This window comes from Actinia tenebrosa, unplaced genomic scaffold (assembly GCF_029948245.1).
Source record: "Actinia tenebrosa isolate PJP-AT-01 unplaced genomic scaffold, QUT_ActTen_1.0 PGA_scaffold12__29_contigs__length_12842862, whole genome shotgun sequence".
NCBI lineage: Eukaryota > Metazoa > Cnidaria > Anthozoa > Actiniaria > Actiniidae > Actinia > Actinia tenebrosa.
Window position 1 is genome coordinate 9,192,709 of NW_028292572.1, and position 27,825 is coordinate 9,220,533.

Consider the following 27,825-nt stretch of genomic DNA (forward strand, 5'->3'; position numbering starts at 1 on the left):
GGTCTCTATCATTGAAAACTCACCGTTCGTTTCGCTTTGGTGCAAAGGCACGGCTAACTTTCAAGATGGCGCAGGAAACTGTGAAAGGGACTATTGAGCTCGTACAAGAGAGTACTCATACTTTCTTGGCTCGTATTATCATCCCTAGTTTTTTCATTTGATTTTAGAGATTACCATGATAGGAATGAATACAGTGGAGTCCTGTTGTCTCAAACCTCGAGGAAAAAGAATCGAAATAACGGACAAGAACCCAAGAATAGAACCCTCTAATCAAAAGAAAATCCTAACAAATGGCTATATTCGTATATGATGCCGAGTCCAGGAATCAAACCTGAGACCTGACCTCTACGCCATCCTGGATTCTCCAAATAATAGGAAGTTCGAGATATGGTTTGAAATAACCGGACCCCACTATATTTCCAGGGGTGGGGTCCATTCAAATATTTTTACCTTTACTTAAAATTCCTGCACGCATACACAAGGTTTTAGTCCAGTTTTTCGGATTGAACCGCACAAACCTTGCCAGAATAGCCTTTGTAAATAATTCTCGTAGGTTCACGTTGAATAGCTAAACAACAATAAAAGACATTTCATATTGCTTCGCTTGTCACTCACAAAGGTTTTAGTACGAGGCTAGGTGCTAAATTAAATTACTTCTTTTCCCCTTTCACGAATCACTGATACACCCAAACAAAATTTTAAAAGTAGGTTTATCAACTTACGATGGCAAAGGTGAACCAAAAGTAATATTGAGCCCCTATGATAATGGTGTGTGCATGGACGTGCCGTTCGCGCCTTACAAAAGATACAAGTTTACCAAATTTCATAGTGTTAAACAAGGGCGGATCCAGTGGACTAGTCACCCCTCCCCCCCCCCCTTTTGCACAAATTATTTAATGATGACACTCCACTCCCCTCTGAAGCCCTAAGGCCTTTCCCTAAATAAAACACGTAACTTCCCTAATACGATGAAAACATTTTATCCGGACAAGCTTTCACTAAGTTTACTTTAAGCTTTCAAATCCAATTGAATTTCCGTAAATTTAAGACGCTATATTAACACAATTTTCCCGCATTTTATGGGTTTTCTGTGGTAATGGCGAGAGGTATGACCGTCACCCCCCTTTTTAAAATCCTGGATCCGCCCCCGGTTACTCTTACCTTCACTGTCTGCTTCTCTTTATAATCATCCCAGATATTGCCATAAATTGAGGATGAAACGATAAAAGTGTTCATTGTTTCCAAAATGGAGACATTGGCAGTTTCAACCCCAGTGATAGGAAACGACTTGCCCAAGTCAAGCTGAAGAAACTGTCGATTATCGACGTACTCTGCACACCATGCACTGCTACCACCTAAAACTGCAGCTCTTGGGGGATTGCTGTATATGTAGGACGAAGCGCTGTATGTAACTGCATTGAACTTCGAAATAGGTACGCCTAAAACGAGAAAAACGAATTTCTTTGTATGGATGGATCATCATTTTTATGTATCATTATCATCAAGTATCACCATCATCATCATTATCAACATCATAATAAAAAGTGTTATCTTTGTCATCATGTTATTATCATCAGCAGCATCAGCAGCAGGATTGTATCATTATTTCCATCATCTAAGTCCATCGCTCCCGATTCCCGGGCCCGTCACAATCATCAGCATCATTATTATCATCATTTCCATCATCATCATCATGATTATCTTCATTATAATAATCATCATCATTACAATCATTTATCCATTACAATCTGTTACAATCATATTATTCTCTCATCCCCTATTTTCATCCTTACCTTTTTTACCATAAAGTTCTAAGCTAACTGTGAAGCTATTTATAAGTTTCCATCTTGCCACCTCAAACTTCAGATATCGGGTCTTGATTGGTTGTGAAAGAAAGTGTTTTTGCACGCCCTTGTACGGATGAATTTCGTTATGAAATCGCTAAGAATCGAAAGAGAATTAAGGCCAAAAATGAGTAAACTAATAAATGATGATAAAAAATGATATAAAATGAAAACCTTTTCCCCCACAAATTTCGAATATATTTCTTTAATTTTTGATCGATTAGCTGTTCTAGCATCTTTTGAACCTATGTTGCAGACGTTTAATTTTATGTGATTCGCTTCGCAATTTGATCTGTGAGATAGCCGTGTCCTGACTTTGATCAGCCCAAAGGTTGTTTTAGGGTTTGATCTATGAGCTAGCAGTGCACTGACTTAGATAAGCCCAGTGGTTGGGCCATAAGTTCATCAGTGAACTTAGATTATTAGTTTTTACCTTGGGTTTAGAATATTCCATGTATTGATACCAAAATAAGCCTTCGTCACTGAATGATAGGAAGAATTCAAGAACCCTTCTGTCTTTCTGAAATGGATGCCTTGTACCTATGGCAAGAATCTCAGCGTCAATCATTCCAAGGTCGATTTGAAGGAACTGATTTGGCATCTGAGGCGCCATCCAACCATCCATTTGAAACCTTGCTTTCCAAGGTTCGAATGATGTATTATAGGAACTGGCAATGATGTTTTGGTCTGGGATTTCCATACTCGTCATTCCAAGAGGTACAATGTAATCATTCCTTGAAACTGTTCTTAGATAGAAAAGGAATTTCTTTGTAAGAGTTGACTCACATGTGCTGAGTCCAATGCAGCTGAACTTTTTGCTCGTTTATATTGGACTCGGGGCATGTGGGGGTCGACGTCCAAGGCCTGGCCTTAGCATTATTTTTTAGTATTATAAATTAGCGTTATAATATATTTTATTAGCAGAGTACTATTACCCTATTTTTATTATTTTACTTAAATTATATTTATTATTGTATGGATTTTATCAGGGCTCCTCTTGATAACAGTTATTTTATGTAACTGAAAGGGCTACCCTGTATAAATAAAGGTTCATTCATTTATCAGGCAACATAATCGAGAGCCATGGAAACTGAGCAAGGCTGAACCGTAACGATAATATCGACAGTATCGGCAGGGAGTACTCGACCCAATGCCTTGAAATAAAGGGACTTCATCAAATAGCCGGGATCGGTCTATAGAGGCTTTGCACCATCACGTGATGTCAGCCATGACAGGGGGCAGGAACAATTGATTCTGGTCTAATCTGATTTACATTAGAAAGGATTCAGTTTCCCTGTCAAGGCTGCCATCACGTGATGGTGTAAAGCCTCTATTCACAACCGAAAAAAAATTCTTTGTTTTCGATTTTTCAAAAATTATTCATTCTTAGGGTTTGGGATCCCTGTAGCACAGAAATTACCGTTTCTCAATGCATTTCAAATTTTGCTCCTAAAATCTATCCTTAGTAAAGAATTTGTGTTTTTAAACATTTTTGTGTAAAATTGGTTGAATAAATAAACTACCATGCAACCGTCATATTTTGTACTCGTACTCGTACTTATCGTCGGAGTTTTCGGTTTCCTTGCGATCTTATCGTATCAAAGATTGGGGTAGACATTTTGAAAACAAAAGATTCCATATATGCTCAGAACCCATTAAATAACACAATAGACATAGGCCCCGTCCACACGTGTCCGCAAATGTTTGTGTCCGTATCGGCAAATTTTACGAAAATGGATACGTGTGGACGGTAAAAACGATTCGAATACGCTGCGTGTGGACGCAAACATTTTCGTATCCGCAAAAAATAATTTGCGGATACAAAAACTTCCGGATACGTGTGGACGGGGCCATAGATTAGCGCGGGTCATTTGAAATTCAATAGAAAATTCTTGAACTGGAAATTTGATTATCGCGGTTCGCCTAATCTGAATTTTCGGAAAAACCTCGTAACAATCCAAACTTATACTGTGGGGGTATAGGTGATAAAATTTTGTCACAGTAAAAGTTAGGGAAAAGGCCACTGGGATTCAGGTGCCTTATCTGTCATCTTACCTTCACACCCATAGACCTCCAACCGTAAACACGCTTTTCCTGACCAAGAAATAGGATGAATTCGTAAGAGACGAACCGTTATTGGTGATGTTAAGACGTTCTGGACTACAGTCACACTATCATCATTAGCCACAAAGACCTGCAATGTAAGATAAAGAAAACAAATACAAGATAAGAACAAACAAATACTTTTAAAATACCATTTTAACATATTTCCTAGTGTGAGCATATCTTGCAAGGTTTTGTGCGATGTCTTCATCCAACGATAAGCAGCAGCTCAACTTTCCTACTGGACATACTGTAACATGTTAAAATAGTTTTTTCCTCATAAAGTTGTGTTGTAGATATAGTTGCTACGGCGGTGTTATTAAAGGTGCTGACACACGGTGCAACATTGCACGCAACATTGCAAGCAACAAATTTGAATCGGGCCGACACACATTGCAACAAAATCATGCAACATTGCTTGCGCCAGCCTGCTATGTTAAGATATTTGGTCAGTAGTTATAAACTTGGTGCAAGCTGATTGGCTGGAAATTTCAAAATGTTGCAGGTAATGTTGCCGACATGTTCACATGATGAAATTTGTTGCGCGCAATGTTGCAAGAATGGAGCGCGATTCAACTTCAGATTTGTTGCATGCAACGTTGCTTGCAACAAGTTTGGGGTGGACACACGCTGAAACAGTCCTGTTGCGTGCAATGGTGCAGGCAATGTTGCACCGTGTGTCAGCACGGTCCCCAAGAACTAGAGATGTCGCATCGTGTGTGAAGGTCTTCTATTTTGGGCGGGTAGGGGAATGAAATATAATTTGCAGTTCAATACCTTTGCGACCTTACTCTCCATGTATTTTTCCCACGTTTCATTACTTGGTTCTTTAAGATATGACATAGTATACTGCTGTACCCAAGAATCACCATACAGGGAGTGTTGCCCTTGTGTTGAAATGGCGCGAACTTCATGCAGCCAGCGCAGATCGATCTGTAGATAAGGCGAAGCATCTGTGTGATTTGCACACCAAGCTCCGTACCCCTGATTGGTATTTAGTCTTGCTTGAGATGGCAAACTTTGTTGGTTAAGAGCACTCGAAGCAGTGATTGAAACATCTTTAATGAAGGAGGCCTCCATTCCTAGGTCTTCCATACAAACTGAGAATTCAAAACGAGAAAAGCGTTAGATTCAATTACTTATATCTATTACTTATATATTTATACATTATAAATATGGAATTGCATATGTAAACGCGTTTCGGCTCATTTCGGGGAAATAAACGCGTAACAACGGCATGGATTTGATAATCGCCATTTTAGACATCCAGTTAGTATACACTATTACATAAATACAACATAATATTGAACGATAGAAAAAAGTTATATATATAATACATATACAGCCATTTGCAGACATTCTGATCCAAACAAGTATATAGTATATAACTATATCGGGTGCATTATTGGTAATGGACCCGCGGGATTCAAAGCTAAGTACCAAAGCGTTCTATATATATAGAAAGAAAGAAAAAAGTGGACCTTAGTTTCATTTGAGTGTATTACCTTGCTCACAGCCGTAGAGCTCCAGCTTCATGTATGGATGGTTTTCATATCGAACGACTATTACTCTGATATATCTGGCTATGATGGAATCACCTTCAATGGCCGTTTTAGTGAGTAATCTACAGTCAGGTAAACAATTGAAAACCTGCAATGGCAAAATAAGCTAATTATTGTTGGTATCAAGCAGATGGGTTAATCATCTCACAGTAAAGAGCAAACAATACCCCTCCCCGCATAATCTAATGATAGAAAATTACAAGAATGTATAATATATATTTAAAAACCAAGAGAAAAGACAAACAAACTATTTTTAAATAAGTATTATGTATACACCTAATTGAAAAATCGTTGTCAGGTTCGAAAAAAGGTTACATCATCACAGCTAAGACCGAAGGGGAGCATGGGAAGACAAACAATTAAGCTAATTTCATGCGTATTGCAGTTTTCCCTTCCTGTGCACATTTGGCTTTGGCATGTTGTTAATCTAGGTCGACCGACTTTGCTCTACTCCGCATTTTTACATGTATATATGCAAATATAATACACATTTCGGAGCACCCAAAATCATTTTCGGTCTTAGTGTCAAGACGTGAATCTTGGGAACGGCAACTTGACTCAAAATTGAATACTAGTTCTTTTTAATCTATAATTTCAATGATCTTATTGATCTTATCAACTTAAATAGTCGCTACTTAGATGACTTATATGTAGAAAATATTCCTTTATAATTAAATTAATTCAAATAGTACGAATAATAGGCGCATAATATAACTGAAATGCTTTAACTCTAAACAATGTTCATTTTACTGTCTTTCTTGCTTGTTCTTTCTCGTGTTATTCTGTATTTCTCTCTTCTTCTTGTGCCTTGTTCCAAACTGGTCTTTCTCTGTTGTTTCTGGTTCTTCTCTGCTGTTTTGTTCCTTCGCTGCTCTAGTCTTCACCTCTCAAGTCAAGTGCTTTCTTCTCTCTCTTCATTTGACTTACTTATATTTATAGTTTAGACTATTCTTTCATTTGGTGATGTAACTTTTTCACCAATGCTTTGTCTTATAGTTGATCCCTCTTACGTAACTTCGTTTTAATCATAATCCCATGGCTATTCTCTATTGAATATATTAATTCTTTTTTTTATATATTCTTTACACTTAGCTTCGATGATATGACCTTCTCGAACCCTACTACGTTTTTTCAATTAGGTGTGTAGGGTGATGATGATGTGTAGGGCGGCTAAAGTAGGTAGTGACGACGTCTTCTACTGACGTGAAATTGGATACACAATACAAACTATCGCATGTATAATAATATCAGTGATTTTATACGCAATATGTAACTGTACTTTACAAGCTTTTAAGACAATAAAAAACAAAGGAATAGACCTCCTCGGCTCTGACGTAATGTTTTCCCATTTCAGACCACGTGTCTTTCCCTAGAGTATCATTTCTTTGTTTAAGGTTTGTGCTCGGTTGCACATGAGAAGACACATGAATATGGATGCTACTCAAACAAAGAATCTAATTCTCAAGGGAATGACACGTGGTCTGAAATGGGACAACATTACGCTCGAGCGCTGCAGAGCCGAGGAGGTCTATTACGATATAGTTTAGTTTAAGAGTTCCATTCAATAACTACTTTTCCAGTTTCTCGGTACACTATATTTTACTTCATTCAACATGGCAACTTGTGTGTTGTTGTCTGTGTCACCTTTGTTAGTATTTCCGAAAACGATCTACATATTATTGTGTAGGTCTGCCGCGAACGGCGTGTGCGTTAGTATATGACATGAACGTGTTAGACATAATTCGTTTAATAAGGATTTCTTTACACTCTCGGCGATTGGCTTTAGCATTGCACCCATGCTTATTTAAAGACAGCCAAACGCTCATTTGCACCACCACAAATTTCCCAATATTGCAGGAGGCGGAGCAGAGTACAGTATGCAGAAATTTCGAGTTCATTGAACAGTCAACAAGTGCGTGCATTTGTAAACATGGTGTAACCAAACGAGTTTCAAGCTATTTTTCATTTTCATACCTTGTAATCATTGCCCTGTATACCGTACTCAAACCATTTATCGGCTATATATTTTTTAGAAGCCAATCTAATTGCTTTTACACCTTTATCTAGAGTTTCGTCATATGCCATTGCTGAAAAACATAAAAAAATCAGTCTTGAATAAAATGCAGCTATTAAGAATTATATTAGTTGGTGCTAATATGCTTGGTGCAATTTTTTCTCATTTCAGACCACGTGTCATTCCCAAGAGTATCATTTCCTTGTTTAACGGTTGCGAGTGAGGAGACACGTGAATATGGATACAACTCAAACAAAGAATGTTTATCTCTAGGAAATAACACATGCTATGTAATGAGAAAACGTTGTACCACAAAGATCGAAAAAAGTCTATTGAATTTGATAATTGCAGCCTCTACCCACCTACAGCAGTAAGCCTAACAATTCTTCCTACATCAACCTGAAGCCAACTGTCAACTGCTGACTTTGGTGACCAAGAGCCACTTGTACCATGCCGCACACGCCATGGTTCGGATCCAGGATTGAATGAACTAGCGGTTATTGCATCATTTGCTATTCGCCCATCCTGCAATCCTAATGGATTGCTGCATACTGCATTAAAAAGAGAAAAAAAGCTCGATCAACGATAACTCACTTTGGGCAAACTAGAGAACCCATGAGTTTAAATCGAAACGAAAATTTATACGTTTTCCGCCTTTTATTTGTTTATCTATTTCCTGATCCTCTTTCCTATTTTATTTGTTTCTAATTTCAGTCTCCTCTAATTTTTGTTTTTTCTTAACTGTTAATTTCTTATATCCCTCGTACTTCTTTTCTTCCCCCGTTTTCTTTCCTTTTGCATTTACTCATATTATCAGCTATTATTATCAAATTCATTCATGATTATCACCACCAGGCAATCTCAAACACCTTCATCATTATCATTGTCAAAGGTAACAGTAAGTTATAGAGTAGTTTTTGTATGACTGTGAAAAACACATTGCCGTATGCGTGCCTTGCCGTGACCGTGATTTTTCCAGTAATCATATTCTTTTTGTAATCACTACGAAATCCTGCTATCTGAATGGTTTAAAGGAGTGCGGTTAATTCCCAAATTGCATCCTTAGGAGCTCTTAATCGCATCCTAAAAAAAATTTTTTTTTAAACAATAAAATAAAACAAAATAAAACAAAAAAATCAACGACAAAAATTTTTTTAGGTGTTTTTTTTGTTCGCATTTAGTTCTTCTACTACATTAAATTGATTTTTCTGCACTCTTTAGTGTGTCTTTTTCTTGTATATGATTACAAAAAGGATATGATTAAGTGGTAATTGAACTTCGTGTCTTGCAATTTTGTAATCGCGCATTTGATTTCAGACCAAATTGCACTCCACTCAGTTCAATTACCATCATAGATATAATTTAATTGGCTGAATTTTTCCCTCGTGCAATGTGATTGGTCTGGCAGTGCCGTTACCTTGCCGTGACCATGTCCGCGCCGTGTTCTGGGTAATTGATTGGATGGAGAGGAAATACTCGAGACCGATCCTTGAATGGAACCTTAGACCAGAAGTGAAAGGCAAGTACACTAACGCTTTACCAGCCTTGATTCGGCAACACGCATGCGCAGCTTTTGCAGCGTTTGATCCGGGCCCAAATAATATTCAATATCATACTGATCACATACCTTCGTATCCGTAGAGTTCCATTCTAAAATCATAGCCATTATTAATTGTTCTTGGAAGAATACGCATGAAGCGTGCTCTTATTTCAGTGAAAAATGACTGACGACTGACATCTTGCGAATCCTTGTTGCCTTCAAAAATCTGTAATGAAACATTACAATCAATCAACGAAAAAGGTTTATAACACCGTATTCAAGTAGAGATAACAATCATTCTCGTACCCAAAGTCTTCTCAGCTTTCTAACAAAAAATCGAAGGCTCTGGTAACACAAATCGACCGTTAATTTGATTGCTTTAATTGTTTTGCATAATCATCTGGTTTTCGGTTTGTGTGTTAGCAGTGCCTTTTATTTTTTGGTGAGAAGGGTCTGGGTACGAGAATGAAATAACAATGATCTCCTCTTCTGTGTAGGTTTCAAGTTCTTTAATCAACAATTTTCAACAAATTGCGCTTGAACCCTTTTAGCACTTCCACCCGAAAAGCGCGCGTCACATGATGAGTATAATGAACTCTTGTCAAGATTATCTTCCGTGTAAGCCTAGCATCAAATAACAAAAGAAGTAAGACTTTTTCCCGACGGAATTTGTGATATTTCTCTTCAATTTATATTTTAGCCTCAAATCCAAAACACATTTTGAAAAGGTTAGCTTACACCTCTCACCCCTCCCCCCCTCAAAAAGACGGTATCTTTCATAAATATCTTGTGCTTATCGACCCTAGCATTTTTTAGGTGGATGGCATTGTATTTTATGGAGCCACCTTACCTTGGGATGACCTCTTTCCATATAATAAGTGAAATGTTTGCCATCATTGCTGAGAGATATGAGGTAAGTGGATATCCATTTACTGTCATAACCCTGTAAAGCAATTGCTGTGGCTACTCTTCCGTAAGGCTCAATTCTAATCTGCAGATAGCTGTAGACACTAGAAAATGCATCGATTTCCAGAGGAAGTCCGTCAGGGTTTGGTTGGTTTAATCTTGTGTGATTCTCTTTATATTGGTTACTTGATATTAGATTTTCCAATTGGTATTCGCCAGTTTCGAAGCCAAAAGGAACTGTTCGAGCTGAGACAGAGAGGATTCAAATTTAATTTGAGGAAAGTGGGGTGTTTTATGCAATTCATATAGACCTTTAACAAACAGTGACCACGTTTATTTTGATAGGAATAAAAACTTTTGTTTCACCCGCATAATGTTATTCTCAGTCTATTGTTCAAACCAACATGGCTGCTGCGTGAAAAAGGCCCATAGAAATTAGTATACACCGAATTAAAATATGGCGACCAATTTGAATAACTATTGTTCTGGACTGACTAGCCTCGCAAAAGCGTATTCACGTATAGAGAGAGGCTGGTCAGTCCAGAACAATAGTTATTTAAATAGGTCGCCATATTTCTGTTTGCCATATTAAAAAGACATATTATGGGATATGACAAGGCATGTTTGAGCAGTTCTCAAACAATGCAGCATTATGCAGCATTCCATACAATAGCTAAGGATGACCATAATGCCTTGCAAGATTGGAGATCGACATGGCGAGTAAAAGAGCTAATATCGAATCCTTTGTTTGAGTTAAATGGCTTATAATAGCTAGGCCTTCCATGTGATCAAAAACCGAGACATAATGGAGAATGTTATTTAGCTTGCTCTATCTTGCGCATCGAAGTTGGATCCGTCAAATAAATCTCAACTTGCCTTGACTTCCATCGCCAAATGGTGAAGGCGTTACTTAACGCGCCTTAATCCAAATTGGCCACTTTTGAAACTAGCAAGAGACTGGGGCGAATTTCGAGTTTGAATCTAATCAGCAATACAGTTTGTCATCTTAATATTAGTCGAGGATTTTTAATGCGCTTTAAGTTTAGAGGCCAGAGTAAGTCTTTATATTACCATTGCAGCCCTCGAATTCAAAGCGAAGGCACGTCCAATTATGCCATTCGAGTGTGAGAATCCTGGCAAATCTGGCCATTATTGGTTGAGTAAAGGCGATCTCTCTTTTGTCGCTGTTAGTATTCCCCTCGAATTCCTAAAATCCATAACACAAAACATCACGAAAGGAAAGTTGAGAAAAGCGTTTAGGCTAGGCCATACCATCAATCTTCCTACTTCAGCAACTTGCGAACAGGTTGGTGGTAGTGAGGGGGGAGGGGCGGGGGTTGGCGTCCCACCCGCTCCCAATAAAATACTAGCCAATAATTGATAAACGTGAAAGATAAAAACAAAATTAGAAAAATAAGACTTTTTCGTATTTACCGCTATGTTCATAACTTTGCAAACTTTGCATATAAGCAAAAAAAAATTTCTTAAAGTTTCCATTTAAACGTCCAAATTAGCGAAAATTTCCAATGCGATTTGAACTGGCGCCAGCGCGTGGTTATGAACATAGTGGTAAGGTCAAGATAGTGTTCTTTAAAACACAAATGAGGGAGAGAAAAAATCTGAAAACTGCACTATGACATTTTTTCACACGTTTCTTTGTTTCCCTTCGCTTTTATCTAAAATGGGATCCCTGTGGTCTTGAGTACACTGCGTTATTGAACAATGAAATTCCCACTAACCTGAGTCCCGTTTTCAGTGTGTTTTGTCCATTTCATTCCATCCATACTGTATTCTAATGAGAACTTATTAACCCATGCACTCTCGCTAACATGTTCCACTCCCCTACCCTGAAGAATTATTTTTGTCAATTTGTGTTGGTCTTTCAAATCCACTTGAATCAATTCACTGATATTATTGCTTGCCGCACACCACCCTCCACCGGCATTTTTGGTGTCTAGACGCGCAAACCAAGGGAAGAAGTCTGGGCCGAGGTAGCTCGAAGCTGATAAGGACTCATTGGCAATTTTTCCAGATGTCATTCCTAAAGGCTTGGGACAGTGCGATACCGCTATAAGAAAACAAGTAAAACGTTCTATTAAAACAACTAATCATTATTTTATAGAGGTTTTGCACCATCACGTTACTCCAAATCTTTAAATTAATGTCAAGAAATATAAAAAACGTAGTATAATTAAAAAAAAAAAACCGGAATAGATTAGTTTTTTCATTCAAACCACGTGATTCCTTCGAGTGATACAGATTTTAATCGTGTCGTCAATCGCACGAGAAAAAACGACTTCCGAGTCCAAAAGGAAAATCAATTCCATAAACACTTCTTACTCTTTCTTTATGATAAGATTTGTTGGTAGCGGTTAAATCATTGAAAACAGTTTTTTTCTATTTTGACGGCTAAAATGATATAATAAAGGGCCCTTTATTCATTAAAAACTAAAAAACTAATTTCCCTCAGTCCGTTGAGCAGTTGGACACAGAAATGCGTCTCAACTTAAAAGCTCTATACTATTAGTCATTCCGAGGTGAAAGAAACACTGGGTTGAGTTGGTATTGCAATGCATTTTGGGGCTTTTTGGGGGGACATACTTCCAAGATTGCATCTATGTCGTTGCAATGCCAACTCGATCCAGTCCTTTCCTCAATCCTGGAATGGCTAATATATGTAAAGATACGACCATAGAATCTTGATCTGACTGGCATGTGGTCTAAAATAGGGTAATTTTACACCAAAGGAATAAAGAGGTCCAATCACAACTGATCAAGTTAAACTGGCATTACCTTGGCAACCGTAGACCTCAAGTTTCATGCAAGGACGAGATGAGAACGTCAATATTTGAATGGCAAGATATCTTGCGGTAAAAGTACGTAAATTGACCATCCTGATTTCATCTATAGCTAGTACTGGATTGACGTCTATATCCTAAAGACATCCAAGAAAAAGTGTTGTTAATTCGCGAGTACGGTATCACAAATTTAGCATAGACTACTTTAAAAAGAAGGCTAACAGGGAAATACAAAATATATTCACAGTTTTTCTCGTTGTTTCAGAGGTTGTGTATCTATTTCAGGAGAGTTGCACTAAAAAGCCATAGCCCAATACGGCTAAACTGATTGATGTCTATTACCGTGTGCACTAAAACTCAATACTCCTATTGGAATAATAAAAGTCTACATAATTACAAAATTTAACCAAGATATAATCACGCGATTAATTTTTCCAACGTTTTAGAACATCACAGTTATACCTTAATGAGAAAAGAGTAGGGTTGCAAACAGCCAATCAGCATTCTCTCTTTCCAAGGAGGAGCCCCCCCCCCTCGCTGCTAACAAATCGTGAACAAATTAGGCTCAGGTCAATCGTCGAACTTCACACAAGCCGTACGCATTGAAAACAGTTGATAACAAGGCGGTGGAATTTTATGTCATTTTAGTTTCAATACACAGGTGATTATTAAAAATTTCGCGCGCTGATTGGTCGAGAAACTCAGAATATCACACGATAGCACCTCCAGCGATAATACAAAATGGCGGCCAGTCGCTTTGTTGCGGTTACCTAATTTTAAAATGTGTCTTTTATCTTCTTTCTCTTCTTTTGAAAGAATCACCTGTGTATTTATGCTAAAACAATTATTCACCTCAGGCTCAGTGAATATCGGGAATAATAACCTCAACTTCGTTTCGGTTATTATTCCCCGATATTTCATTTCGCCTTCGGCGAATAATCGTTAAGTAGAGCAGTTTTCGTATGAATGTGAAAATCTCGCGGCACGGCACAGCAAAGCATACGCAAGCCCAATCACATTGCACGAGAATTTAATCAAATACCCGAAACACAGCTCGAACACGGCGTGGTCACGATCACGCCAAGGTCACGGTACTGCTAGACCAATCATGTTGCGCGAAAAGTCTCTAATCAAAATTCTAGAAAACATCAGGGTCGCGGCAAGGCACGTATGCGGCACCGACTTTTCACAGTCATACGTACACTGCTCTATGTTCGGCTAATGTGAAGTATTCAGCCTTACTTCCCCTCACCTTGGGAATATTGTCAGCATTTCCACCAGTATAGTATCTCCAGAGTACGTTATCTAAACTGTAAGATATCTTTATTTCTAAGGCATAACCATATGAATCCTTTTGGTTTGCTATACCAGTAACGTCTGAGAGATTCAGAAGATCTATGTAAAGCAATCCTCGGTCAGTTTTACTGATAAAACACCATGGACGTGGACTGTTTACACGAGCTTTCCATGGTTCGTACCCCGGGATGAATGCATTAGACGTGAAAGAGGAATTTGGAAGTAAGCCACTTTCCAATCCTAATGCTTCGTAACACACTGAAAGTAAAATCAATATGAATATGTGTTTAAAACAAAAATCAAAAACAAACAACAATGTCAAAATAAATAAATTTAAATATCATCTTTATTTAGGCGGGGTGGCCCATTCAACAATTAGGCTGGTATCCATAGGGGCCCTTCAAATTAATAAAAAAATTAACTACGATATAGTTTTTAACACGTAACGTTAAGCTTGTTCAAAATACTAATGTGCGAATTATTCATTTTCTCTATTATTGCAAGGTCACCGTTCGCCTCGCTTCGATGCAAAGGCACGGTTACCTTTCAAGATGGCGTAGGTAACTGTGAAGGGGACTATAGAGGCTTTGCACCATCACGTGCCGGCGCCCATAATACAGCCTGGGCTGCCCGTGGTTAGATAGCAGGACAACAGAATCATTTCACACTTGGGATTTGAATTCTTTCTCATGTAAAACGATTTTATTGTTCCTGCCATCTAACATGGCTGCCGTCACGTGATGGTTCAAAACCTCTAATTTTACTAAGGAACTAACGAATGAAAGTTTTCAGGGAATTGTAGCAGTGGTAGCCCGGAAGGGGGGGGGGGGGGGCCCAAGTATCGGGTATGTTAGTTGTATCCCTTATGGGTTAAAAATCGTCCAACCGCGCTCTTTTAAAAGACTTCCGGTATGTCTTAGGAATACCTATTTTTTTAAATTTTCTAACAGCATACCCGATACTTTTACCCCGGAGCCCCACTCCCCTCCCCCTAGGAGTGCTAGTATCAAATAAAAACGCCAATTCTAGTGTTGTTCCGGTACGTACCTTCATTTCCATACAGCTCTACTTTAAAAGCTGGTTTAGATCGCCAGGTGATCGGGTTAAGTCTAATGGCGCGCGCTGTTAAAGATCTTCTAAGATTGTGCTTCACAACGAGATGCTTATTCCGGTTGCCTTCAAAAATCTATTTAATCAAACAAATTAAATTTGTAAAAGAAGAGATGCATTTGAGCTTCATTCTACTAGCAACCTGTGTTACGTGGCGCTAAGAAGCTTTGTTAGTGATTTATATAAAAGGAATGACAGCAGGGCAAAATAAATTTATTTATGCTGGTTTAAGGGATAGTTGTTGGAGCATAAATGTACTGCTCAGAATACACGATTTTGAAAACAGGATTGTCTTTTTTTAACGAATAACCGTGTATTCTTTATAAATTGTGTAAACTCATGATATTTATTTTAAATGGACCATTCTCAAAAGTATCGTGGATGCGAGGCTATCATGAAAATACAAAAGAAATCGGACTTTTCTCAATGGAATTTGTGGCATGTCTTTTGTATTTCCATGTTAGCCGCGCATTCAAGACAATTTTGAGAAGGGTCCATTGTCTCTTTTGTCTGATTATGAGGACCTGTTCATAAGCAGGGAGCCTGGATAACCCAAGCACGAGCAGGGTCAACAGATACCTCGGGTGTACAAGGAAAAGTAACCCTAGAGCCTGTCGAAGCTATACGGTAGAGCTGGTTAGCGAAAAAAGAACGAAAATCAGAAGATATTACCGGATTTTGATATAACCCTGAAATGGTTTTTCATTCTCATCATGCGCATGCGCTTGCTTCATACAACGGTTGCTTTTGCCACGTATACAAAAACAGACCAAGGGATGAGCTGTTGTCGTTTTATTCCGTATAAATGGATTAAAATGGAAACGGCAAACATTACGCCCAATAAAAGAGATCTGTTATGTTGTTACACACAATTCTCGTACCTTTAAAACTCCATTCTCTGTATAGTTAGTCCAGACGTGCCCTTCTTCAGTATAAGATAGATAAAACGACCATGTGCGTTCATCTGAGACCACGGCGGTTGCGAATGAAGTGATGTGTTTGGATATCGTTACAAACCCAATTTGTAAAAATGGTCTACCTTGAGGGTTAGTTGCGTATTGGCTAATCCATGAATTACTTGGTGTGCCTAATAATGCGGGGAAATTTGTCCCATCTCCTAAGATACTATCATAAAGGATCTCCGTGTTTCCATTTTCCATTTCCAAAGCAATGTCTTTCACTATATAAAAATAAATTATTGATTTTTATTATTTTCAGCAATACTTATACAGGGACATCTAATTTAGCAAGCTTAATTTGACACCCAAGCAACGAAGGTCTAATTATTTGCTGATTTCTTAATAGTAAAGGTACATTTTGCACCCCTCCTCCCCCCCCCCCCCCCCCCCCCCAAAAAAAAGGAAAAAAAAAAAAAAAAAGAAAACAAAAGTAAGGTCGACCAATGGCGACATTCCGTTCGTTTTTGTTTTTTGAAAAAAAATAGGGTGACCGATCACGCCAATGTACAGACAGACAGACAGACAGACAGACAGACAGACAGACAGACAGACAGACAGACAGACAGACAGACAAATATATACATACCTTTGCATCCTCTCAGTTCCACTCTTATGCAGATCCAGTTTTCCCATTGAACAGGAAGAATGCGGATGTAACGGGCAATCAAGCTTGTATTGATCGCATGAGAAACGGCTGTCTTGATTCCAGAATTTCCTTGAATTTCCTGAAAAGAGAATTAATATAAATTAAATCTTTTATAGAATACACATAAGCTATTTAATTTAATCTTATTTATTTATTTTTTAAAACGCCCGCCTTGATTTGGCTTAATTGTCAATGTGCACGAGCACGAATCTCTAGCACAAATTATTTTTATGGAAATATAAGTATTTAAACAAACGAAAATAAAAGGTTTTTTCCTGATATATTCTTTGGTTTTCCTATTCAATTTTTTAGTACTCGGTTTCCAAGAGTGCTTTGTGAGCTTTGCTGCACATTGTTGCCTATAAGTCTGCCAAAGTGTACCCAAAACTTTAATACACTAAAAGCGTAGAGAAGTAAAATCATTAATTGGCCATGGTCTGCAAAAGTGCATCGAGGACGTGAAGTATTCCTCCGGCTGAAATAAATGTCATCTTTTAAGTAAAAGTAATTAAGAAACGTATTCAAAACATATTAAAGTTTTCATTATAGCAAGATCTTCTCAATGAATAACATGCCTGGTCACTTGAAACTTGAAAAAAGAAATTATAACAATAATATGGTGCATTACCACAATTGTCCCAGAGTACTCATAATACTTCCAATCGCCCATCTCTTCTCTGTATTGCAGTCGATAACGAGATACCCACGAGTCGTTTAATTGTTGGAAAGTATCGAGATCGGCAGTCCTGCCAGACACAGAAATCTCAGTGATTCTGTGAGAGAAAATCAAATCAAATTGGAGGAACTGTTGCGTGGAAGTATCGGCAGCACACCAGGTTAGCGAGTCATCGCCAATACGCATGTCACCGTACCAAGGCTCGAATCCAAGGCCAAGATAGCTGGAAGCTTTCATCAAGCGTTTTGCATCGTTCAAACTAAGCTCCACGGGTCCAAAACACTCTAAAACACACACAAGATAAGGTGAAAAGATGACACTAAACTAATGGTAATCATAATGTCACTGGCAATGGCAATAGTAATTGTAATAGTAATGTAAATGGCAATGGCAATACCAATAGCAATGGCAATGGCAATGGCAATGGCAATACCAATAGCAATGGCAATGGCAATACCAATAGCAATGGCAATACCAATAGCAATGGCAATGGCAATGGCAATAGTAATGGCAATGGCAATGGCAATGGCAATACCAATAGCAATGGCAATAGCAATAGCAATAGCAATAGCAATGGCAATGGCAATGGCAATAGTAATGGCAATGACAATGGCAATACCAATAGCAATGGCAATGGCAATGGCAATACCAATGGCAATGGCAATGGCAATGGCAATAGTAATGGCAATGGCAATGGCAATGGCAATACCAATGGCAATGGCAATGGCAATAGTAATGGCAATGGCAATGGCAATACCAATAGCAATGGCAATGGCAATAGCAATGTCAATAGCAATGGCAATGGCAATGGCAATGGCAATGGCAATGGCAATGGCAATGGCAATGGCAATACCAATAGCAATGGCAATGGCAATGGCAATGGCAATAGTAATGGCAATGGCAATACCAATAGCAATGGCAATGGCAATGGCAATAGTAATGGCAATGGCAATGGCAATGGCAATAGTAATGGCAATGGTGATAGTAATTGTAATAGTAATGTAAATGGCAATGGCAATGGCAATACCAATAGCAATGGCAATGGCAATGGCAATGGCAATGGCAATGGCAATGGCAATGGCAATAGTAATGGCAATGGTGATAGTAATTGTAATAGTGATGTAAATGGCAATGGCAAAAGTAATGGCAATGGTTTTTCCCACTCATGCGAAAAACGCTCTAATAGCAACAGTAACAGCAATAGTATTTTAAAGTGTGACACGAAAAATGTTTAATGTTGAAAATGTGTAGTTTATTGGTATTAATAAGAATATCATGGTTTAATTTGTTTCAAAAACATATTTCTCTAGAAATTCAAGAAAATTTAGCACACGTTTTGAAGTCATTTTGTTGACAAGTCTCCAGATTTAGTTGCATTGCAAATACACGAAATATGTTTGAATGTAGGATCTTGATTTCAGGGAGTACACTTTCAAGTTTTCCAACGTTTGAAGAGTACTATGTAAGCTATCAAATGAATGTGAATAGGATATGCCTTTTGTCATTATTTCATACAATTTACATTTTATATATATTTAGTGCATTATTACCGAATCTAGAGTACGTGTCAACAAAATGACGTCATAAATTGTGCGTAATTTTCTCACAAGACCTATTCCATAAGTCGGCGTTTTTGGATACTCAAGGAGCAAAAACTACGACTTATGGAATCAGTCTATTTTCTCACATGTCTCGAGAAATGATTTTGAAACAAATTTTATTACGATATTCTTTAAGAGTAAATGGTTTGAACCCAGGTGTTGGAGTTAGGTGTGAAATGTGATCGTCCGGGTGAGTGTAGTATTGAGAAAGACTGTTGTTGGTGGTGACTGACGTTTCGACAACCTTAGCTGAGAAGTCATCTTCAGAGTCCAGTGAGAAAATGAGACACTGATTCGATGTAATATTCTTATCACTAACAAACTACACATTTCAAAAGATGAAATTTTTTCGTGTCATATACACTAGTGGTAACGAGTAGAAAAATACAAGGACGGGACTCTGCTTGATCAATATTCATGGTCTAAAGTGCGAAAACACAATCAAGATGAATGGGTTAAATCTTACCTTTTTTGTATCCATGTAACTCGAATCTCATGCACAAATGGTTGTAAAATTTCTTAACATATACACGGAACTTTCTTGCCTCCACAAAACGCTCCAGATAAAATTTCAGTTGAGGCCTTTGTATACTTCCAAAACCAAACGTCTTTTGCGAAAGAAAACTTCGTATTAGTATTGTCTTACTTTAGGTTGTGATTGGCGTGGCGATTGAACAGCAAAGTTATTTATTCTATTTTTATTTTATTTTATAATCTTTATTGGTCTACATCATATTAACTTAACAACAGACATCTAAATTGTTATAAAAATCACAAGGAAAGAAAAAGAAAAAAATGAATAGTAGGCCAAAAGGAAAGGTACAAACGGGACATTAAGTCCCATACAAGGCATCCTCCAGATAAAATCTAAAAATTATCCTTAAGAAAAAATGAAGAAGGAAAAAAAAAATTCTAAACATACAATAAGCTACTGTTGCCAATGGCAAATTCAGGTTAATTCAATCAAAGATAAACCACTCAGTAAAGCGTTTGCATGGGTACAACGAGGACGGCACTTCGAAGGAGAGGGATATTGACAAACCATAGAGTGGCGATGTTGCGTTTTTAGATAATTTGAAATTTGACTTTTTCTTGGGGTTTGGTTTACTGTCCCAATTACCAGCAAATTAAATTGCTTTTTTGAAGTGCTTCTCATTGAAAAAGCGATGTTATATAAATAGACAAATCTCGCATTCGTATGGTATTCTTGTTCAGTATACACTCAATTGAAGAATCGTTGTCGGGTTCAGAAACATAGAACATAAAAGCTGAGACCGAAATGGCACATGGAAAATGACATAATTATATCATAGTTTATTCATTTGTGCCATCCATGCAGTCGGTTTAGAATGCCAAACGCGTATTAAAAACAGTGGATGATGCCACGGGTCGCCGGTCACAGCATGCATCTAATTAACGTACTTCCCATGTGCAATTTCGGTCTCAGCTTCTATGTTCTATGTTTCTAAACCCGACAACAATTCTACAATTGAGTGTATATAAACCTACTAATGGTCTATCACAAATCCTGTGTTCTGATTGGCTGAGCTACTAGTGGTCTATTAGTAATAAACCACTAGTTACAACGCAAAAATAAATTATTTTAACCTAATTTCAACATTGTTTGTATTAAATCATTTGACCTTTTAGTACAGGATAATACTAAAACAATTAGGACTCTCGCTCTAATTCTAATATTCTACAAGTCAAAAGTCAATTCGAAATGCGGCTCTAAGCGTTGATTAGTACTCGTTACCCCAAACAACCAACAAGACGTACCTTTTCTTTTCCATCCTGAGTTTTATAATTCCGAAATACACGTCCGTCATAGCTGTATCCTAATGTAAAGGAATAAGGCCAACCAAGAAGCGTTCTTTCAACAATTTGCATTGTTATAGCAGAAATGGTCATCACTCTCTTAAAATCAACTTGCATATATTCTCCTGCACTTCTTGAGTTCGCGCACCAACCAGTCCCTCCATTAAAGCGCCCCTTATACGGCTCTAGACCACTTTTCCAGCTACTAGCAGTTATAGAAGAGTCCTGGATAGAACCATCTTCCATCCCAAGGGGCTGTTCATCACAGACTAAAAAAAATTTCAAATAGACACCTTTATTTAATATTAAATAAAAACATCAGGGTAGTACAGTCAGTGGCTATATGCCTATATAATATCAAAAGGAGCCCTTATACACATATACAAAATACAATAAAAAGAAATTAAATATTAAGTTCTTGAGTTCTTCTTTTGATGCCTTTTTTTTGCTTTGCATTCACATGTTTTGCTAAAGAAAGCCTCGCTTTCGTTACTAGTATTTCAGAAAAGTAGTTAAACTATAGCTAAATTCATTAAAAAAATAAACCATAACCTCTCTTTCTGAACGACTTAAACATGCATGACTTGTGGCACGTACAGGAAGCCCTTCTGATGCAGTTCTCGAGGTTTGCGGTAGAAGCAAGTACGTCGTGCTAAAGGTCTCTAAATATTTTATTAACTTCGTTTGTTAAGTCCGTACCATATCTTTTGGATCCTCGTTTCCCCCCACTTTTTATAGCCAGCGCCCTACGTGCTTGGGCCATAAGACAGAGGGGAAAAACTCGGTCCAAAACTTTCGGTACGGACTGAACAAACGAGATTATTAAGACCTATTTAAAGTGCGCATAAGCATCAAGCGGCTTCTTTTTATATTATTCTCGCAGTCGAGCAAGATCGATTATTTACTTCAATAGGAGGGAACCCAATAAAAACAACATTTGTTTTCCAGTGATGAAAGATACTCACGTTCCCGTTTTTTGTTGATAAGATAAATATAGACAAACAAAAATTGAAATGATCTTCAATTTATCATATGCCACACCCTAATAGTAGTAAGGCTTGGTACCCACTAACAACATAAGGATTATAATCATAAACATAACCTGCCTTAAAGACCGACATTATCATGATCGTAAGAAATGCTCGCATATAAGGCTTATGGATACGTTTATATGTCGGCTTACGGCAGGTTATGTTTCTGTTTCAGTGCACTCCCACTTCGACATAAGCGACGTAAAACTCTTATGATGATGTTTATGATTATAATTATGATGTTTATGTCGCTAGTGGGTGCCAAGCCTAATAGACTTCACAATAACAAGAGATAGTGGCTTGTTAAGCACGACACGCTGATGTTGCAACGAAAGCTCTGAATGCATGCGCGAGACGAATACTACTTACCTTTACATCCATAGAGCTCAACCGTGAGGCCTACCTCGATTTGCACTCCAAGCACCAATATTTTGAGTAACAGAGCCATAACTCTCCGCTTCAGATTATGAGAAGCGGATAAGTATTTCACCGAAACTCCCGAGAAAACCTTAAATAAGCAATACAAAAAATAATAGATCAGCATAAAAATTATGTAAAGCTGTAGAATAATTTTGCTGGAATTGTTGGACTTGAAAATTATAGTTAAGAAGCAATATAAAGAAAAAAAAGGAAGACAAGAGAAAAAGAAAAGAAAGAGAAATTAAAATTAAAATAAACGAATAAATTAACTAATGCATAGTATAGACCCCTTGCATTGGATTCCTAGAGGGATTGTTCCTGGGGGACAAAACAATAGGCCGTCTTGAATACTTGAATCTGATTGGTTGAGAAAATACTCTATGTTCCACTAAGTTGTAATTGGACACACCTAGTTGGACAGTTGGTTGTCCGTATTTAAGTTATAAATGTTCAAAATATTACTAACTGTGACGTCACCCCAGGCTTCATTAAATATTATACAAATTTTGACAAATTTTACCTTTTATTTCTTACTGGTGGGGAAAAAAATCCTTAAAACGGGCTAAATTCAAAAAATAACCACACAGAGCGAAAGAAGTGCTATTTCTCAATGATCGGGAAAAATTTCGAGGCTTTATTTCCCGTTTCAATGATTTTATTGAAATTTTTGATGAATCCCCATACATTTCCTTATAACATGACACCACAGAAACCAAGCTTGGGCTACCTGTGATATATCATAATTTTCTCTTTCGTTTTTTATCTTGACTTTCTAACAATAACTTTTCACAATATTGTCCTTCTGTTGGCTTGAAATCGAGCGATTTCCATTAAACTTCAGAATCTTAGAAAATAATTGGTCATATTTCTGTCTGTCGAGTTTGGAGAGAATCTATCGATCGCTAGGGTAGTTGCGCGGCAAAATAGGCCGCAAAACTGAGCACAAAAATAATGCAATCCACAGATTTTCTCCAAACTTAAGAGAAAAATCTAACCTTGACTTTTCCATTTTCCATATAGTCAAGCCAGTTAATGCCGTTATAACTATATGACAGACTATACTGTTTAACGCTGCGTCCGCCAATATCTGCCATTGTTACTATACCAGTCACGTGTTTTGGTCCTGGCACTACATTAATAAGCAAAAACTGATCTTTATCTGCAAACGTCCGCCAACCAAAGGAGAACAATTGACTACGTTGCGCTGTATAAGTTGTCCACGATGACTCTTTCAAAGCATAATTAGGGATGGATCTATAAAGAGGACTTGAGTAAGCTACAAGAAAGTTAGATAAAGTTAATACGTAGAAGGCTTGAAATGGTTTTCTTGGGCACGTGCGCGCGCAAGGCTAATTATGAACTACAATTACAATTGAACAAATTGTCTGTACTTAAGGACGTCGATAGGCATTGTTCATGGGCAATTTAATAATGTCAAACGCTTTATTTTTATTCAAATATTTTCAGTCACCTTAACTAAGGTATGTATAGATCTACTAAGAGGGATTAAAGAGGAGCATGAGTCTACTTACTTCGTTGGCCAATCATCTCAACTCTCATACAAATGTGGATCTTCCATGTCATAGGATTAAATCTGAAATATCTTCCTAGTATCTCGGTACCAAAGAAATAACTTCCTTTTGGCAGAACCTGTGAAGTATAGAAAAAAATGATTGGATAGCCGTCTTGATAAACATGTTTAGAGAGTATTCTGACGAAGTATGAATGTGCAATGAGATAGTGTGCAGTAGTATGACGTGCCATATTATAAGTAGATTAAGAAATCTGATATGATGTAGTGTAACATGACTCGACGTAAGGTGATATGATGTACCCAGACATGATGTAGTGTGACATGACTCGACGTAAGGTGATGTGATTTACCTTGACATGATGTAGTGTGACATGACTAGACGAAAGGTGATATGATGTACCCAGACATGATGTAGTGTGACGTGACTAGACGTAAGCTGATGTGATGTGCCCTGACATGATGTAGTGTGACATGACTAGACGTTAGGTGATATGATGTACCCAGACATGATGTAGTGTGACATGACTAGACGTAAGCAGATGTGATGTGCCCTGACATGATGTAGTGTGACATGACTAGACGTTAGGTGATATGATGTACCCAGACATGATGTAGTGTGACATGACTAGACGTAAGCAGATGTGATGTGCCCTGACATGATGTAGCGTGACATGACTAGACGTAAGCTGATGTGATGTATAAAAAAGGAAAAAAGGAAGATAACTACATACACAAATATAGGATAGGTTTTCGAAAAATTAAATGAAAATTGAGGACATTTGAAAAGGTGAATCGCATGAAAATACAGGGACCCCGCGCTGTTTTGTTTTGTTTGTTTTGTTGTGTTTTTTTTTGTTGTTGTTGGTCTTCTAAATCATGAAAATCGTATTAAAAAAGTCAATCTTTTTGACATGGAATTCAAATAAAATTCATCGTCTAATTTCGCGATTCGTGCGATATCGGTTTTCTCGTGCAATTCAACGTGGATACTCCTTGTCAGCCAATGAATTTTGTGTTCCAGTCAAGTCATGTATTCCAGAGTCAAGAATTGTCGAATTTCAATGTGTTGGTATTGTTAAAAAGCTGTGCATTCTATACTTTACCGTTGGTATTTGCAAATATTCGTAAATTTAAAAGATGCTGACCCTATATGGATCTGTAATCAAGAAACACACCGGTGTTTAACTAACTTCAAAACGGTTTCTTACCTTCGTATCACTACCTTGCATCACATGGGCCCAGTTGATTCCATTGTCACTATATGACAAAGAGTAGGTTAACACTTGGGCTGATGCTGGCAAGCAGCCACTTGCAAGTCCTTGAGTATACACAGCCTTGACAGTATAGCGAACCTCAAGATCAATTTGTAGATACTCAGTGTTGGGATTATTATTAAGAGCACACCATCCTCCTGATCCGATTATTGTGTTGAATCGTCCATGGTGGGGTAAATAACCATCTCCAAGGACGCTGCTTGCAGTTATGCTTTCATTCTTTACCAATCCTGATTCTAATCCCACTGGATCCTTCCTCAGTTCAGCTGAAATGAAAGTATTATGTTACTAGTTTAGATTGCCTTTTGGTCTCTACCGGGCTGCCAGGAGTCATCGATTGAACCGTAGAACAAATTAGTTTTAGTATTTTTATCCATGCAATGTCAAACCAAACAAGTGTCAGAAAATTTAGCGAAAATGTATGATTAGAGGGGACGCTGGCTTCTTGAAGCATAAAGCTATTTCAAAAAAGGTCGTTGAAGTTTTGTTGCATGTTGTATGTTTCATATACCATAAGGTTTCAATGTACTGTGCAGTTGATATGCATATGAAGTCAGCATCACACTAGAGCAGTTTTTGTATAACTGTAAAAAGCTCGCGGCACGAGCGTGGCCATGACACGGAAAGGTAAACGCCAGACCAATCACATTGGGCGAAAATTTACTCTCCCTCCAATCAAATACCCCAAACAAAGCCGGAACATGGCCACGCCCAGGTCATGGCACTGCCAGACAAATCACATTGTGCAAGAAAAATTTAGCCAACCAAAATTCTAAAAAATCACGGTCGCGGCAAGGTACGCATAATGCACATGGCATATGAAAACTGGTCTATGTCGGGAAAAAAACGTGCAGGCAAAGTTTGGGATAACTCCATATTGTTGTGATATTACATTCAAAACGACCATACTGTAGTCCATTCCGTGCTTGGTATGCAACATAACACAAAACTTTCACCAACATTTTTATTGACGTTGTAGCTGTATTTCTGTTCCAATCATTTTCAGCTGAATCAACATGTATTACTCAAATAAGATGACGAGTTCTTACCTGAAACATATGCCTCGACCTCAACCTCGCAAAGCGTCAAGACGGTCCTCAAGGAGTTGACTATTTCAACGTATCTCCCTTGTCGCATTTGTTCGCACACTACCTTCTTGTGTTCACCAGCAACTGTGAGTGATATATTTGACGCGCAAGTAAAGTTGGTCTTCAGGTTGACACTTATCTTGACTGTCAGATCACTCAGTCGCCCGTAACAACATTTATCTTCATTATTCTTGATGCTAACGCTCTTAATCAGATACTCGTGTTCAAGATCAACGCGCCACCATGGGTTATTTTCTAGCTGCGTGGTGGAGCATGATCCTTCTCCGATAGTTGCTGTTAAGATGCCATCGACGGCCTTAGAAGAATGATGGCTACCGCTGGATGACTGCTCGGTGGGTTTAAAGAGAGCTACGTTTTTGTTAACTTCACCTATAATAATAATAATAATAATAATAATAATAATAATAATAATAATAATAATAATAATAATAATAATAATAATGATAATGATAATGATAATAATAATAATAATGATGATGATATCACAATAATAATAACGATAACAATAACAATAGCGATATCAATAGCAATAATAATTATAATAATTATAATAATTATAATGATGATGATGATATCACAATAATAATAATAACGATAACAATAACAATAGCAATATCAATAGCAATAATAATTATAATAATCATAATGATAATAATAATAATAATAATAATAATAATAATAATATGCAAGACATTAAAAGGGGGACACTAGATAGCAGCTCTAGCGGCACAGTAATTGGGAACTCTGAGGTTATAGCAAATCTGAAAGATGGGGCGAATTACAAGTTCTTGGGAGTGTTAGAAAACTCGAAGCAAGAAGGCAATCTCTTACTGTGGGGTGCGTCAAAGGTGTATCTTCAAAGACTCTCGGTTATTTGGTCGAGCCCTTTATCAGATTTTCATAAAGTGGTTACATCTAACCAGTATGCCGTACCGCTCCTCACCTATCCTACGTGAAGATATAGAAATATAGATAAGTTATAGTGCTTGGGAACGAGGTTATTCCGGGCGAAAACCCTTGGAATTAAATTCGGAAAAATTAATTTCCGACCTCGCTGGGAATCGAACCCACGACCTTCGGAATTGTACTACCGATGCTCTACCAGCTGAGCTAGAGGTCAGACTGAGAGCAGGGGTAAATAGATGTTAAGTCGCGGTAATTATGATGCAAAGATGAGAATATGTGGACCGCGTAGCATGTGGACACAGACATGGCCGCTGTCCGACCTACAACAAATTGACCGAGAGAGTCGTACGATGATCAAGGAGAATGGGGGAAGCCATCCTTCAGTTTCAACCGAGTTTCTCTACCTCCCGAGGAAATGCGGTGGCAGAGGACTGAGATCAGTCGAGTCCGAATACAACTTCACGAATTTCAAGACCGCAGTACAGCCGTATTCGAATCAAGACTTTACAATGAGTTTGGTCAGGGTATTTGACGAGAAGTGCGAGAGAATGGGACAACGTTCTATAACGAAGAACGCTGGTAAGTACGCCGCGGAGATGGGCGTGAACTTAGATTTAAAATACCCTAATCCAGCTTGATATGCTGATTCAAGTGAAAAGATTTGAAAGAATTGGAAAA

At 37.8% G+C, this 27,825-nt stretch overlaps 1 protein-coding gene across 1 annotated transcript in view; it reads right to left on the reverse strand.

Moving 5' to 3' along the window:
- The window catches only part of LOC116286409 (uncharacterized), a 40,051-nt gene extending 17,654 nt beyond the window's left edge, over positions 1–22,397 (reverse strand). Inside the window, exons 1-21 of the mRNA XM_031692958.2 lie at positions 22,274–22,397; positions 20,835–21,142; positions 19,522–19,663; positions 17,407–17,738; positions 16,719–16,857; positions 16,055–16,353; positions 14,020–14,142; positions 12,763–12,904; positions 11,709–12,037; positions 11,041–11,176; positions 9,914–10,215; positions 9,151–9,289; positions 7,886–8,074; positions 7,484–7,596; positions 5,453–5,597; positions 4,725–5,047; positions 3,900–4,038; positions 2,278–2,585; positions 1,794–1,941; positions 1,162–1,439; positions 451–568 (exon numbers count right to left, since the gene is read on the reverse strand). Of these exons, the coding sequence (XP_031548818.2) occupies positions 451–568; positions 1,162–1,439; positions 1,794–1,941; positions 2,278–2,585; positions 3,900–4,038; positions 4,725–5,047; positions 5,453–5,597; positions 7,484–7,596; positions 7,886–8,074; positions 9,151–9,289; positions 9,914–10,215; positions 11,041–11,176; positions 11,709–12,037; positions 12,763–12,904; positions 14,020–14,142; positions 16,055–16,353; positions 16,719–16,857; positions 17,407–17,738; positions 19,522–19,663; positions 20,835–21,142; positions 22,274–22,352 (4,231 nt within the window). The 5' untranslated portion in view covers positions 22,353–22,397. The remainder of the gene's footprint in view (positions 1–450; positions 569–1,161; positions 1,440–1,793; positions 1,942–2,277; positions 2,586–3,899; positions 4,039–4,724; positions 5,048–5,452; positions 5,598–7,483; positions 7,597–7,885; positions 8,075–9,150; positions 9,290–9,913; positions 10,216–11,040; positions 11,177–11,708; positions 12,038–12,762; positions 12,905–14,019; positions 14,143–16,054; positions 16,354–16,718; positions 16,858–17,406; positions 17,739–19,521; positions 19,664–20,834; positions 21,143–22,273) is intronic.
- Positions 22,398–27,825: the final 5,428 nt, after the last annotated feature.